The 15,523-nt window shown below is 51.8% G+C and overlaps 6 protein-coding genes across 6 annotated transcripts; 3 read left to right on the top strand and 3 right to left on the bottom strand.

Annotated features, from left to right (window-relative positions):
- Positions 1-166: 166 nt before the first annotated feature.
- On the bottom strand, positions 167-2,147 carry BDR25DRAFT_231369 (AP1-like transcription factor-like protein; the record flags this gene model as incomplete). Its single annotated transcript, XM_033685376.1, has 3 exons — positions 167-329; positions 382-1,604; positions 1,656-2,147. 3 exons carry the CDS (start codon positions 2,145-2,147, stop codon positions 167-169), a joined length of 1,878 nt encoding a protein of 625 aa, XP_033545322.1.
- Positions 2,148-4,771: 2,624 nt separating this feature from the next.
- On the top strand, positions 4,772-5,809 carry BDR25DRAFT_231437 (uncharacterized protein; the record flags this gene model as incomplete). The annotated part of the gene is made up of 2 exons (XM_033685378.1): positions 4,772-5,465; positions 5,520-5,809. The coding sequence occupies 2 exons, from the start codon at positions 4,772-4,774 to the stop codon at positions 5,807-5,809; spliced, it is 984 nt and encodes a 327-aa protein (XP_033545321.1).
- Positions 5,810-6,345: 536 nt separating this feature from the next.
- Positions 6,346-10,217, top strand: BDR25DRAFT_335341 (PAB-dependent poly(A)-specific ribonuclease subunit PAN2; the record flags this gene model as incomplete). The annotated part of the gene is made up of 7 exons (XM_033693002.1): positions 6,346-6,486; positions 6,567-6,674; positions 6,732-6,907; positions 6,982-7,701; positions 7,753-8,169; positions 8,225-10,038; positions 10,123-10,217. The coding sequence occupies exons 1-7, from the start codon at positions 6,466-6,468 to the stop codon at positions 10,215-10,217; spliced, it is 3,351 nt and encodes a 1,116-aa protein (XP_033545320.1). The 5' UTR covers positions 6,346-6,465.
- Positions 10,218-10,436: 219 nt separating this feature from the next.
- On the bottom strand, positions 10,437-11,932 carry BDR25DRAFT_344216 (NAD-dependent deacetylase sirtuin-5). The gene is made up of 2 exons (XM_033693913.1): positions 11,412-11,932; positions 10,437-11,274 (listed from the first exon to the last, which is right to left on the bottom strand). The coding sequence occupies exons 1-2, from the start codon at positions 11,752-11,754 to the stop codon at positions 10,664-10,666; spliced, it is 954 nt and encodes a 317-aa protein (XP_033545319.1). The 5' UTR covers positions 11,755-11,932; the 3' UTR covers positions 10,437-10,663.
- A 174-nt stretch (positions 11,933-12,106) lies between these two features.
- On the top strand, positions 12,107-13,969 carry BDR25DRAFT_290158 (xaa-Pro aminopeptidase-like protein). The gene is made up of 5 exons (XM_033688500.1): positions 12,107-12,292; positions 12,350-12,514; positions 12,565-12,597; positions 12,650-13,734; positions 13,791-13,969. Exons 1-5 carry the CDS (start codon positions 12,127-12,129, stop codon positions 13,818-13,820), a joined length of 1,479 nt encoding a protein of 492 aa, XP_033545318.1. The 5' UTR covers positions 12,107-12,126; the 3' UTR covers positions 13,821-13,969.
- Positions 13,926-15,343, bottom strand: BDR25DRAFT_304915 (uncharacterized protein). Its single transcript, XM_033690313.1, has 2 exons — positions 15,116-15,343; positions 13,926-14,951 (listed from the first exon to the last, which is right to left on the bottom strand). The coding sequence occupies exon 2, from the start codon at positions 14,922-14,924 to the stop codon at positions 14,004-14,006; it is 921 nt and encodes a 306-aa protein (XP_033545317.1). The 5' UTR covers positions 14,925-14,951; positions 15,116-15,343; the 3' UTR covers positions 13,926-14,003.
- Between the last annotated feature and the right edge of the window lie 180 nt (positions 15,344-15,523).

Genomic DNA, 15,523 nt, shown 5'->3' with positions numbered 1-15,523 from the left:
CAGGATGTTTTCCATTCAGAATCCGCAGAAGTAAAGAAAAAAGCCGTAACCCGCCTATGGTCATTCGCCTTTGCGTGCTAAGCAAAGCTGACGAGACAAACCAGTAACACCAGAACCGGACATTCAATGCAGTCGTTCCGTTATGCGTACTCGAACAACCCCGAACTTATAACTGGTCCTTGGGTAGGCGCTTAAGAGCTGCTTCAACATCGTTGTGATCGACCACCACGCCGCTTTCTGAACAGCGAGCTTTGGCGCGAAGTTCCGAGCATAAATTGTCGATATCGATTGTACCATCTTTGAAGTCTGGGCGATTGGAGAGTTTGTCCCTGGCTAATATTAGTACTAAAATAATAAATAGGAGGAAGACAGGGGGCATACCAAATCTTGTGGCAGTTCAGCATCCGAGTAGTATCCTCCCCAGGAACGACCTCTTCGTCTGGTCCGTCCTGCTGTTGTTCGATTTCCTCCAACGGATTTGGCTTTTGCACGGTAGGCGTATCACCGAAATGGAACGGGCTTCCAAAGTCGGAGATAGGGAAGGCTTCGTTGAAGAAACCACCGGTGAAGTCACCCTCACCAACGATGGCGTTTTGAGATTCGCGGTAATCACCAAACAGGGTTGGGTCGAACTGACCTCCGTTCTGGTTGGCGAAGAAATCGATGCCGTTGACGTTGGCAGAGGGGGTCTTGGTGGACTTGGCGGGAGCTGCAGGAGACGGGTTGGCGTCAGACTGGGACATCGCACGAGGAATGGGGTTGCGTGGGTTGCCGCAGGCCATATTGAGCTTTTCGCAGAAGGTAATCTCACCTTCCGAGTTTCCATGACACACATAACCATCTGTAATTGTATCCGCAGGATTGTTGGGCGAGTTGTGGCTGGGCTCGGGAGAGGTGTCGCAGGATGAACCCTGCCCAGCTTGCGAATTCGATGATGCAGAGGGAGAATCTGAATGTGTGGATGAACCGCTGTTAAACTGAAAAACACGAGATTGCATTGCGGAACTGTCACTACTACCACGATTGACCTTGTTTCCCGAAGTCATCGTGCTGTAGTCAAAGGGCAGTGTATGGTTACTAAACAGGCCATTGAGGCTGCTGGAGGTTTGCACACTGTTCGTTGGGGTGGTGCTAGAGTCCTTCTCAGGAGAGTTGGCATTGGTGCTATTAGTTTGACTCCTTGGGCTGAGCCGCCCCGTGCTATTTTGGCGAGCTGGTGGGTTGGCTGACGGTATGGAGACAGGTTTGTTTGCTGACTTTGACAGAGGGCCATTGTCGAGGAGCTGGGCGCCAGGAAGTCCACCAAATCGCGGGAACTCGAATTGGAAATTGTTGGCGGTAGAACCGCCTCCAAGCAGGGAGCTAAAGCCACCGGTCACGGGCGGAGAGCGATTCAGACCGGTGCTGTTGAGCGATAAGCGCTTACGATATTCGCGAAGCTCCATTTGCAATCGCTGCACCTGAGCGCGAAGTAGCCCATTCTCATGATTTGTGGCATCAGAGGCTTTCTCAAGCTCGGAGACCTTGGCTTCCAGGTCCTTCAAATGCTTCTCTTTCCGCTCTCGGAACGCCCTTTGAGCGGCGCGGTTTTGGGCTTTACGTTTCTAAAGCAGGTGTCAGTGATGTCCGAGTGAGATGGCTGCCGGACAACATACGGTTGTTGGCTCCGATGTTAGTGGTTTCCTGCCAGGCTTCTTTGCTGTCTTATCCTCTGGTTCTCGGCGCTTCCCTCCACCGTCAGGGTCTTCGGCATCGTCATCCGGGCTCTTCCGTTTCTCACTTGTCTCGTCGCTGGGACTATCTCCGGGCAACGCGCCAATCATTAATTCACTGTTATCACCATTTTCGAAATCGAAACTGTTATCGCCATCAAGGTAATCGGCAAAGGGACTTTCATCAATGCTAATGTTGTTAAAATTGGTGGCAGGAGTGGATTGTTGCGGCGATGCAAAGTAAGCTGCATCGAGGCTATCGACGGAATATTGGAATTGAGAGCCAGTGATGGATCGTTTGGTATCGATGCTCGAAAACAGACCATCTGTATTCTGGTTGCTGGATGCAAGGGCAGCGAGGAGGAGGTCTTGCTGGTTTGGGTCGAGATAGAAGGGCGCACCGTTCTGGAAATCGTTCGCTGACGTTCCAGCCATCTTTGACGTCTCGGTGCGGGGCTCAGACTACTTCAAGCGTTCAAATTGCTGTTCACGACAATGTCCAACTCGCGGAACGTCTAAGTCCTTTAGATGGCTCAGTAGACGAAGAAAGCCCAGTTGGAGGCAGAAAGAGTCGGTGATGATGACCAAGTCCAGTGGGATTTTCGACCTGGAAGTGCGAGCAATGCGGATCAAAGCGGACGGACGGGTGGGGATGGGGTTGACAGAATCGGGGTGTGGCTCCCCGATGTCAATAGCACACTGCGCAGGCAGGGCGCTCGATGAAGACTCGATATTTTGACGGGCCACGAGCGTTCGCTGATGCAGGCAAGATGGTGGAGGAGAGCAGAGGAAGGGATGGCGGCGAAATCGACAATCCACCCGGGCCTAAGACTCTCACAGATGACCCTGTCAGATTGCGAGTGGGCGAAACGGTCCAAGGTCGGAGGAAGGACCGCAAGCAGGGCGCAAAAGCAGCGAATGGCGGCTGGACTGCAGATTTGGAGGCAGTGGTGATAGGCTGTGTGTGGTACGTCGATGAGTCTTCGGCATGATTATCAATCAAACTTAGAGCAGCGACAAGCCGAACGGCATGGCGGGGTACGACCTGAGAAGAAAGTCTGCGAACGCCATCGAAGGCCAAGGCCAGGGCCAAGGCCAAGGGCCACAATGGCGTCGCATATCAGATCGGATCATCACGGCGCTGTTCCTGAACAGACCTTGTTACGCTTGTTAGACTAGTTGCCCTGGAACATGCGCGCCTGTCTGGAAGCTCTCGTCATCATGCAGGTGAGGCAGGTGAGAGGCGGTGAGTGGTAATAAGACGAGGAGGAGGCTGATCGTCAGAAAGAACAGGTGTATCAAAGGCAGCTGTTCCTCCTGTGCAGTGTGCATTTACTCTTGGAATCTCTGCTCGATGTCTGTCACGATCACAAAAGGTCAATCTACCTCCCGTAAGCTGTTCTTGGGATGAGATCCGTGCCTGGGTGTACCTGGGTGCCTGGGATACCGCGGCAGGAGGTTGACGCCTGCAGGTTCTTGTAGATTAGTATAAATATATATAAAGTAGACCTACCAAATCTAGGATAAATTTATCTAGTATTCTATATCTTACTTTTAAAGCTATATACCTAAAGAGAATAACGTACCTCACGGGCGAGTTGGCTACACAAGCGAGTTGGCCCTTTAAAACCTATATAAAATCAAACTGTCACGGTTATGTTACAGCTATATAAAATCAAGCTGTCACGGTTATGTTACAGCTATCTAACCTGTGAGTACCTTGGGCTTCGCACGGGGTATATAGGCTCCTCGGCTTCCGTACCTCTGCCTCCGACCCAAGGTTTACTCTCTCTTGTAGCTCTGCTACACACCCCCTATCCTGCATTCCCTCTCTGTGCCTCGTGCTTCCTGCTCGATACCTCTCACAACCGGGCTCTGTACCACTGCGCTAATACAACTAAAAAGGTGCGAATAATCAACCAACAGTTAATTCTGCGTACAGAATAGTATACATACCTGTCGCGCGTAAGGATCCTAGTACAAGCCGTTTCCGGCCTTACAATAGGGTTTAAAGTAGCTAATTTGCCTGTGTAGCTAATTCGTGTAAGGACTGAGCTCTGTATCACTGCGCTAATACAACTAAAAGGTGCGAATAATCAACTAACAGTTGATTCTGCGTACAGAATAGTATATATACCCGTCGCACGTAAGCGCCATCTCGGCCTTACAGTCCTTACGTGCGACGGGTATATATACTATTCTGTACGCAACAATCAACCGTTGGTTGATTATTCGCACCTTTTTGGTTGTATTGGCGCAGTGGTACAGAGCTCCGTCCTTACAAGAACCATCTCGGCCTTACACTAACTACTATCCCATCTTTACATTGCTTGTGAAATACATTATAAAAGTACTTTTTTTATAGTTAGAATACTGCTAGAAAATCGTTACTATAAATATATATTAGAAGAAGTATATAAATAAATAATGAAGGCAGATATAGCTAAAAGTTAGAAACAAGGTATTAATTTCTAATAAATATATAAAATTAATAAGGCTTGTGATAACTAGCGCGATCTTCACCATTGATCAGTCATGTGGCTGGCCTGCCGCGTCCAATGCAGGTCTGTTACAGGGTTAAAAAAAAAGTTAGACTAGAAGTTTATTAGACTAGAAATAGTTAGGATGCTATGCCACTTGCCATGCCACTTGTCCTGTCACAGCACCCTACTTGAAGTCCTCTGCCCACTGAATAGTCATGCCCATAATCATTCTGCAGCCTGCTGGAAGTGGTGAAAGGTCTAGTCACGTGCCATCGTCAACCCGCGCCAAGAGCGCTAGCGTCGTCACCCCAAATCTCCGCGACCTGACAACGACCTTCTCCACATCGTTTTGCGTACGCAACGCTGCATCACCAACCCCCCCTCCCAATACCAGTCGCAAGCATGGATGCCGACACGAAGCAGAAGAAGAGGGCTATTGGTGACGCGAAGAAAGCGCTTGCCCAGGTCGAGACCAAACTAGCAGAGCTTTTGGAAGTTGTGAGTCTATCTCTCTCGGTTGTCGACCACGCCCGCTTTGCTAACAATGGGGATCACTAGCTTGAGTCTCTGGAGGCTATGAAACTTGAAAATCCCAATCATGAAAAAGACAAGGCCGATATCCTCGGAATGATTGCAGTTGAAGAAGCTAACGCCCAGGACCTCCGCAACCGTCTCGCCGAATTGGAAGTCTCCGCCCCACACGAGCTCGCACCAGAAGCTCCCAAGTTCGATGTCGCAAAGCACCCAATCCTTAGCAAGACGGTCGAAAAGGCCGAGCCGGCAAAGCCAGTCTTCTTCAATACTGGCGATGTCTGCGAAGCCCTCTGGACCGACAACAAGTGGTACAAGGCGAAGGTGCTCTCCGTCCTTGGTAGTGCTTCAAATCCGAAATACCTTGTAACTTTCACAGGCTACGACGAGACTCTCACCGTGGACCGCGATAGTGTGCGTCCGTTCCTAAACGAAGGCAAGAAACGGAAGCTTGACACAGAGCCCGTGGCCCCTTCTGCAACTCCGGCTCCGCAAGCTAGATCCCACGTCATTGTCGGCGCGGCTAGCGTCAACCCTGACGCAAAGCGTGCTGCCGATGATTTGAATAAAGACAAAAATGGGAAGGCTACCGGTCCGCCTCGGAAGTATAACCTCCCGAACGGCAACAACTTAAAAAAGAACCAAAACAGCTGGCAGGAGTTCCGCGCCAAGGGCCCTGGCAAGAAGTTTGCGAAGAAGGATAGCATGTTTCGTGTTGGCGATGGGGTTGGCGCCAAAGGTCAGCATTATATCAATATCAATACCAATATACAGGCTTGCTAACATTTCACAGTGGGATTCACCGGCTCCGGGGCGGGTATGACCCAGGACGCAAAACGTATTAGAGTTAATGTCTCAGAGAGGGATGAGATCCCGGATCAGGCTGACACGGACGGTGATAAAATGCGCGAGATGATGCAGCGCGGTCGAGATGGGAACAGCCGTGAGCGTGGTTCGTACCGCAGTCGAGGTGATGGTCCTACCGAAAGCAAGCATGACGACAGCTACCGCACCAAACGGAATGACAGCTATCGCGAGGAGGGCAGGTCCGGCCGCGGCCATCACAATCACGGTCGCTATTGATACCTCAGCCCGCGAAGTGCACCCTACGCTCGAGGTAAGACAACTATTTCACCTTTCCCTTCTTTCTTTATGCGCGCCTGCCATGGCGCGCCACCCGGAGTTATGTTGCCTTCAATGTTCAATTTTTGCGAGTGTGGTTGAAGGAAGATTGCGATGAGAGGGACCAGGACCAGGACCAGGAAGGGTTATCTAAGATTCGTCCTCTGTGATGAAAACATGTACATTAGCAGGATACCATGAGGAGGAAAGTAAAAGTGGGCGATTGCTTCTCTGCATTTACATGGCGAGCTAGGGCGTTTGGATGGATGATACCATGGGCGGATTGCATAGCGGAATGCTTTGGGTAGCACCTACCCCTCGAATACCTACATGTTCACAAAACATGGGTATTTCTTGCGATGAAGTGAAAGATTCATGCATCTATTTCGTGAGGCTGCCAAGTGCGCTCTCCATGGGTGGCTTTGTTCCCGTGCCCCACCAATCGGGGACGGACCAGGGTCGTCAGCTTCGCGGGCTTCAACCGCACCCTGACCTCACAACTCCTCTCGCAAAGCGCGTCGTGGACTCCTTCGTTGGAGATCGGCTGCGAATGAGAAGAATACATGGGGTATGTCGGAGTGTCGTGAAAGCAACAAACTGGTGATATTGCTGTCATCATGGAGGCTGATTGGGACGAAGTGAGCCCCTCCACATCCGCCTGCACCTAGTCCCCACAGCAGCCGCTTGCATTGATAATTGATGACTGAAGAGATACTAGGTTGCCATCATCCAATTGCCCCCTTCAGCAGCCCACCACCCGGCCACACAGGTAGCGACGTTTGCCTTTGACACGTCGGAAGAGCTGCTCTGGACCGGCAACGAGTATGTGAGTACGTTCTACTGCCTCAGCTTCGCATGTGCTTCGGGCTAATGCTTTTTGTAGGGCCGGGTAACGTCGTTCTATGGCGCGCATCTCGAGCGCTATACATCCTACCGCGCCCATGCTCCTTCCGAAGGCTCAGTGAAGCAGTTCCTCTTCACAGAAAAAGGCATCGTCTCCATCTCGAAGCAAAGCGTACATTTTTCCTTACGACGCGGCTTGGCACAATGGCATTTGACGTACGTATGGAGCGTCCTGGAACGTCTTGGAGCATACAAGGCAGCTGGAACCAGTGCTGACCTAAGGCGCACAGGAGCAACGATTTCAAGGATCTGAAATGCATGAACTTCACCTCAAAGGGGACGCGGGAGATCTTAGTGGCGGGATGTCAAGATCAGATGTTCAAAATCGACGTAGACAAAGGAACCATCACCGACACGCTCACCGCCGAGGCCCAGTACACCATCATGAAGCGGGCCGGCCAGTACCTTTGCGCCGCTACAATGACCGGCGGCATACATATACTTGACTCTGGGACACTTGCCGTTATCAAGATGTTTGACGGCCACACGGGTAGGATCAGCGATATGGACGCCAAAGGTGACTTCCTTGCGACTTGCGGCTGGTCTCCCAGACAGCAATATGGCTTCATGCTCGACCCCTTCACCAATGTCTTCTCGCTGAAGACTCTAAAGCAACTGCCCCCAATTCCGTTTCACACAGGCGCAGCTTTTGTGCGGATGCACCCACGCATGTCAACGACGAGCATAATAACATCGCAGAATGGCCAAATGCAAGTTATCGACCTAATGAACCCTGATTCTGCCAACTTGCGTCAGCTAAGTCTCTACGATTCGTATCTGACCGGCTTTGAGATGGCTCCCTCTGGGGAAGCATTCGCATTGTCTGACTCTAATTCCCATGTCCACTTATGGGGATCTATAGCAAAAATACATTTCCCGGAATACAGCAACCCGACAGAATTTGCTGATCCTTCTATACCGCCTCCCTCTATGGACTGGGCTCTTGACACGTAAGTAATTTGGCTGTTTTCTGGAGAGGTATGAGACTCACTTCCCCTAAGACCTCTGAGCACTATTGGCATGCCCTACTACAAGGAGCATCTCCTCTCTGGGTGGCCAAGCCATATGGTCTTCGAGGTGGGAGCTCCACCCCCAAAGATTGACTCAGCCATCCTCAATACTATGACGCGAAGCGAAATCGGCTTTTTCGCAAAGAATCCCCGAACGAAACGCCGATACCAGGTCGAAGACAAGCGTCAAACTGACCGGGCGAGCGATTCTCTTAGTGCCCCAAAATTCCTAAGTGAAAAGGCCCGAGCGGCGCAGACGGCCAGTGAAACCGATGCAAAGACGGCGGAAACCATGGAGACACTGACTGACATGCATCTCGACGATGTGACAAGGAAAGACGTTCCTGCCATGTATGGAAATGTGGAGATCAAGTATAGCAAGTTTGGTGTCGATGACTTCGACTTCGCGTATGATATTTTCTCTCTTCGAAATCTACACACACACGTTCTAATCAACCAATAGATACTACAACCAAACACAGTATTCCGGATTGGAAACACATATTGCCAACTCTTACGCCAACCCCCTTCTGCAGCTTTGTCGGTTTACCCCAATGATCCGCAATTTGGCACTTCGGCACACTGCATCTCCTTGCCTTTACGAATCCTGCCTCTTATGCGAACTCGGGTTCTTGATCGACATGCTCGAGAAGGCTTCAGGCCTCAATTGCCAAGCCTCCAATTTTTTGAAAACTTTCAGTGGGCTATCTAACGCTGTATCGCTAAACCTGCTCGAGGAGCAAGCGCCAAATGTTGCGTTGACGATTCTGATTCAAGCCTTCAATCGGTTCTTTCTCGATAAGATCTCAGAAGAGTTCCGTCGGATGATACCGAACCATGGTGGCCCCTCATTGATGGACCAGATCCTGGAAACGCAGACTCGGGCCACCACGAGATGTGCGCAGTGTGCGAACGAGACTATGAAAGGTGGCAAGACGTTCGTAAATGAGCTCGTGTATCCTGCGAAGCATGTGGTCAAGAATACCCGAGGCCCACGCCCTACCTTCTCCCAGATTCTTAAAGCAAGTGTAGAACGGCAGGATCAGACACGGGGTTGGTGCAATAAATGCAATCGATACCAGCAAATGGTACAGAGAAAGACGATACAGTCTATCCCTCGTGTCCTCATGATTAACGCCGCTATTCAGAGCCACGAAGCCAAGATTCTTTGGTCGATACCGAATTGGCTTCCTCATGAAATCGGAATCATTGTTGATCAAGGCCAATTCTACTGTTTCGAAGGGCAAGACCTGAAGTTGCACCTCCAACGTGGCGTCTTCAACATTATGGTCTACGAACTCATCGGGGTCGTAGCCGATATCAACAGCGGCGAGCATCAGAAGCCTCATCTTGTTGCCACCATAAACACAGCACCCTCTTCTCGAGATCCTAATGCCGAGGATAAGTGGCACCTCTTTAACGATTTCCTAGTCCGTCCTATTCCGAGGGAAGAAGCGCTCCGCTTTGAACCGAGCTGGAAGCTCCCCTCTGTCTTGACATTTCAATTGAAGGCAGCAAGACACCAGATCGATGACTCCTGGAAAGACCACCTGGACACGCAAATCCTTTACCGGTGGTGGTCATCTAATCCAGAGCCACCTCCTGACGAATTCAAACTCCTCGACCCATCCATCGAAGCCCCGCAACCTGGTCACGCTGTTGCCATCGACGCCGAATTCATCCGCCTGCAAGCCGAAGAAATCGAAATGAAAGCAGACGGGACTCGCGAGACCATCCGGCCGGACCGCAAAGGCCTGGCTCGCGTATCCGTTTGTCGCGGCGCGGGTGAAATGGCCGGGCTCCCCTTCATAGACGATTACATAGCAGTGGCGGAGCCTGTCGTTGACTATCTAACCGCCTGGTCTGGCATCTCGCCCGGCGATCTCGATCGTAATACCTCGCCTCACGCCCTCGTCGGGCTTAAGCACGCGTATAAAAAACTCTGGATCTTGCTTAATCTAGGTTGTATATTTGTCGGACATTCTCTTGCAAACGACTTCCGCACAATTAACATCCACGTCCCGCGAAAACAGGTTGTTGATACTGTGGACTTGTTTTTCAAACCCTCACTGCATCGTAAACTCAATCTCAAGTTCCTCGCGTGGTGTGTTCTGAAGGAGAAGATTCAGGAGGAGGAGCATGATTCTATTGAAGATGCAACAACGGCGCTGAAGCTGTGGAGGAAGTATGAGGAGTTTGTTGATGCCGGAGTTTTGGAGCAGATGTTGAATGATATATATGCTACGGGGAGGGAGGTGGGGTTCAGGGCGCCTGGGAGTGTGGGGTTTGGGGGAAATGGGATTGGGAGGGAGAAATTGGGGATTGGGGGGATGGGGAGGGATACACATACGCCAGAGCCAGGGGGTGGGGGTGGGGGAGAGAGGGCAGGGCAGACGACGCCCGTGAGGAAGGCTGGGGGGTTTGGAAGGGTGGGGTTTAGGAGTCCGATGAAGTGAAGGGCCGAAGGGAGGGTATGATGGAATGTGTTTGGAAGTGCGAACTGAATATCAGGATATTTTGGGTATGTTCATGGGGCAGATATGAAAGGAGACAGTCCATAGGGGATTGCGGGTACGACTTTTGGGGGGAATACTGACCTTAATTGTTTTCGTTTACTGAGACCTTTGCTCAATATCCCGTGTGAATCTTCATATGAGGCAGTTGCGGAAAAAATTGCGTATACCAATACCAGCTGTCATATCATTCGCTCTGATATATCCATCCAAGATGATGCATACTTTATTCTAACCCATTTTTGCCACCCATCCATCCCAAACCAAAGACTCCTAACAGTAAATAGCTAAACTCCTTTTCCCATGCCCGCAACAAGCTCGCCCTCCACAAACTCGCCCGCCACAACATCCCCTCTAGGTAGACAGACAAACCGGCAAGCAATTGCGCCCTAACGCTCCTCAGCCGCATCCGGCATCTCCGTAATCTCTCCAATAACACTCTTCAGTATCTCAGGCACTATCTGCGCGGCATCCCCCTCGAAGAACCAATCCCCCTGATACATGCCACTCGCTGGTTCATCATCCCTGTCTACATTCACAACGGCAACCCGCGCACCCTTGGATCGCGCCAGATCTACGTATCCAGCGGCCGGATATACCCGCGCGCTCGTACCAATCACGATAATGAGGTCGATGGTGTTGGACTCGGTAATCCACCTATCAATATCATTAAGCACAGCCGTCGGCAGCATCTCGCCAAACCAGACTACGCCGGGTCGTAACAGGCCTTTCTTGCAGTTCGGACAGCGAGGCAGGTCGCGGATGGCGAGCTCAGGGAGAAGGACGTTAGAGTCGGAGATATCGAGTTCGCGTGCTTGGAGTGCAGAGGTGGTAGTCGGGTCGGATTCGTCAGTCGGGATTTGGAGGGCGGGGACGATCGGGTCGGTGTAGTTGGCGGTTTCGCTGTAGGAGCAGAAGAAGTCGGAGCATTTGACGTCGAAGAGAGAACCATGCAGGAGTTTGAGGGTTGAAGCAGGGTGGCCGGCGCGGGGGGAGAGGCCTATTTTATTTTACAGGCACTTGTTAGTGCATTTGGATGGGGAAGGGGCAGGTGAGGGGAGGGAGGGGAGGGAAGGAAGGGGAGGGGGAAAGAGGGAGTTGAGGTAGGGGAAGGTGGGGGGTGGGGTGGATAGCTACCATCGACGTTCTGACTCAATGTCATGAAGCCCTCCTTTCTCTTTGCCAATTCCGCCAATGCATAATGTGCGGGGTTGGGCTTTGCTTGGAGCGCCATGTGCCGTCTGTAGCTGTAGAACTGCCAGACCAGCCCTGGGTCGCGACTGAAGGCGGAGGGAGTCGCAAGTTGCACTGCATCGTGGGTCCTCCAGAGGCCACCTGCACCTCTGAAGGTAGGAAGCCCCGATGAGGCCGAGAGACCAGCTCCAAGTAGCGCGAGGATACGCGTGGACCTGTTCAAGTGGGCTTGGAAGGATTCCAGATCTGCGGGAGGGACAATGGGTCGGGTGGCCGTCGAGGCCATTCTGACGGCGGAAGGCACGTACTTGAATGACAATTCGAATGGGCTAAGCTACAAACAGGAGATGATTGAACAGACTGCTGTGGATGAGCCAGACTGCCAGTCTGAGGGGTGAATGTCATGTATGCGCTTGTGTGTGAATGTGTGTGTTTTCCGGCAGTTAGTAGAAGGATGGGAAGGATGGGGGGGGGGGGGGGGGGGGGGGGGGGGGGGGGGGGGGGGGGGGGGGGGGGGGGGTGGGGGGGGAGGGGAACTGCACACCTGCTGTGCCACCGTGAGCGACATGCATGTGGGCGACCCGGAGCTTATCGATAAGAGGAAATATCTTCCCGTCCATCCTACTTTCAAACCTACTCTGGTTCTCACGATTCGAGCATGACGGTTGGATTGCGCACGCTGCGGCCCGTATTAAGAGTAGGGGGGCGTGGTGTGAATCCAACATGTTGGATGGGGAGGAAGCAATTGAGCGTGTCCGCAGCAGAGCTCCGATTTGGGCAACCGCTCCATGAGACCCATCCGCACTTGCTGAAAGCCGGTGAGGGTACAGGACCAATCTCTCATGCCTAAAAGGCAGCTCAGTTCTGACAATATGGCCTAGTTACTCCGGGAATCACAGCCCAAGAATACTACAACCGCCGCGCCAATCTTGCACATGCCCTTCCTCCGAACTCCATTGCCATCCTAGCCGCATCCGACCTCAAATACCGTTCCGGAGCCGTGTTTTACAAATTCCACCAGGATCCTGATTTTCTTTATTTGACTGGTACAGGCTCTGGCGACCAATATGCGAAGAATTCACACTAATTGTGCTAGGTTTCAACGAACCCGATGCTCTGGCTGTCATAGGTATGCTTTCGGCACACCTCCGCCCTTCGAGCAATTGATTGATGCATCTCAGAAAAGACCAGTAACGACTCCGAACACACCTTTCACCTCTACGTCCGTCCAAAAGACCTTAAAGCCGAGCTCTGGGAAGGAGCCCGCTCCGGCGTCCAAGCTGCCCAGGATGTCTTCAATGCCGACTCCGCAGGCAATGTGAACAACCTCCCGAAGCTGCTTCCGGAGATTCTCCAGAGAGCGAAGACTGTCTATACGGATCTACCAAACAGCATAATCACGAAGAACATCCTCGCGCGCTATCTATCTGGCATGGAGCCCGCACGATCAGGCGGCGTAGCCCAAGCCCTACGTGACGCTTCCGGCTCAGGCATCGCCATCAAGTCCCTGAGACCATTCATGAACGACCTCCGCGTTATGAAAAGCCCAGCCGAAATCGCAAACATGCGGCACGCAGGCCAAGTCTCCGGTCGCGCCATCACAGATGCCATGCGGCAATCCTTCTCCTCCGAAAAAGACCTTGATTCCTATCTCGACTACCGCTTCAAGCAACACGGATGCGATGGGCCAGCCTACGTCCCTGTGATAGCCGGTGGCATTAATGCGAACACAATCCACTACGTTTCCAACGACCAGCTCTTCAAGTCTGGCGACCTCGTGCTAGTCGATGCCGGCGCCGAGTACGGCGGCTACATCACCGACATCTCTCGGACCTGGCCCACAAACGGAAAATTCGGTGACGCGCAGCGCGATCTTTATTCTCTCCTTCTGTCTGTCCAGAGAACGTGCGTGTCTCTCTGCCGTGCAAACTCCGGCTTCAATCTTGATAAATTGCACAAAACCGCGTCGTCGAGTCTCGCTGGTGGGCTGAAGGACCTCGGTTTCGATATGTCGGATGATGCGATTGATATCCTGTTTCCTCATCACGTGGGGCATTATATTGGATTGGATGTGCACGACAGCCCTGGCTTCCCGCGGAATCGACAGTTTGAGAAGGGCATGTGCGTGACTGTAGAGCCAGGTATTTATGTCCCAGATGATGAGAGATGGCCTGTTTGGGCAAGAGGTATAGGGATTAGGATTGAGGATAGTGTTTGTGTGGATGATGACAGCCCGTTGGTTTTGACAACTGAGGCTGTTAAGGAGGTGAGTGGTGTTCTGCCGTATTAGTTAGTGTAGTATGTGAGACTGACAGATTGTAGGTTGTTGATATTGAGGCATTGAGGGATTAAAAGATGTCGCCCTTTCTGTGTAAGTTGCGTGTATGAACACTGCATGTGAAGAAATGTGGGACCTTGTTCGGAGGAAGCTGAGAGCATGATTCTGGAGCACAGATACAAAGAACAATGGCTTGATAGCTTCCAGGCGCAAATATACTTCCATTCCACTTCCTTCCTTACTACGTTCTCCCCCAATCACAGCCTCGCACTACTCCCCACCCCCACATATTCAATCCACAAACCCCCAACATCATCCCGTCCTCCATCCACCCTCTCCTTCCTGCCAACGTCATCCCCGTCTTCAACCTTGACTGCAAGCACCACATCCCCAAACCAAAACCCCTTCTCCCTAACCCTTTCCTCTTCATCCTCGTTTCTAGGCACCCTCAGCACGACCCTCGGCCCCTCGGCCAATACCTCCACCTCCTTAACCCTCGCAATTTCAAAAACAACCTGGTTCTCCACCTCCTCCTTCGTCCTAACTCCACGGGCAGCCGTCCCAAGAATCCCCTCATAGACAGCGGAAAGGGAAAATAGTTCTTGCGTCCCTTTCACGACAACTGTGAGCTCTTTCACACCCACGGCTTTACACGAATGCGTTGTCGAATCCCCTGTCATTGGGACCCGTAGTTCCCGGGGGGTTTCATCGTGGCAGAAAAAGGGGACTTTGCCGCGGATGGCTTGGCCTCCGTTGTCGCCGTGTGGAAAGGTTACTGCCCATTTTACGTGTTGACCATCTGGTCGCTTTCGTCCGCCTCTAACAGGCTGAACATGGGTGGACTTGATTCTTTCATAATTCTCATCAGAAGTGGTCGGAGGCAGGGTGGTTAAACACCAATCCGTCCAACCGCGCCTATTCGGATCCGGACCCCACCAGTGCGTCGAGAGGTTTGAAGCCGAGGGCGGGAGAAAGCAGATTAATTCGATGTAGCAGCCATCGGATAGTAAAATGAGGGTGTTGGAGGAGAAGTTGTCGGCATGGCGGCCGCCAGGAGTGAGAGTGAAGGCGGTGGTTAAAGACGGGGGGATTAGGGGGAAAGAAGTTGTGGGGGAAGGGGGGAGGAAGAGGATTAGGTGGTCGAGGAGTGGGGGTTGGAGTTGGCTGTTGGGAGACATGTTGAGGGGATGGGAGGGTTTATAAGACTGGAAGGGGGTTAGTGGGTGGTTTTATGGGGGTTTAAAATGAATTATTGGGGAGTGAAAGAAGCATATAACATGATAGATTGGAGAAGAGGGTATTCATAGGTAGGATGTGAGGTTCATATGTTCCTGGACAAAAGAGAAGCAAGAACTGCATTAATACCCACAAATATGCGGCAAGTACGGGAGAGATATCTCTAGCAGAGTGCGGGAAGTTCGAAATTGCTCGTCTAAACACCCCTAGGGCAGAGATGTCGATGGCTTAAATCAAGTGTCGTGGGACAGAACTCTGTAAGAGATGTAGGAGGTCTTCCCAAAAAGGTTTCTTAGTCATATTCAATCATGAGAAGAGATGAGCGGGATTGAAAACCACAATGCGTCGTGGGCTTTTCTGTCTGTAGGTAGAAAGGGTTCGGATGTGAATGTGAAGTGACTCACCTGTCCTGTGTAACCTGGAGGTGCAAGGAGTGGGGCCCGATATTGTGAAGATGGTCACGACTTTTGAACAGATATGCAAGGCCTAGATTTTCGTTCGTCTAGTGCCAAGTGCTCAATTACTAGAGAGAGGGGAGTTG

This window comes from Lindgomyces ingoldianus (genome assembly GCF_010093535.1).
Source record: "Lindgomyces ingoldianus strain ATCC 200398 unplaced genomic scaffold BDR25scaffold_24, whole genome shotgun sequence".
Classification (NCBI taxonomy): Eukaryota; Fungi; Ascomycota; class Dothideomycetes; order Pleosporales; family Lindgomycetaceae; genus Lindgomyces; species Lindgomyces ingoldianus.
Note: the sequence above shows the minus strand (reverse complement) of the source record. Positions and strands in the feature narration are given on the sequence as shown.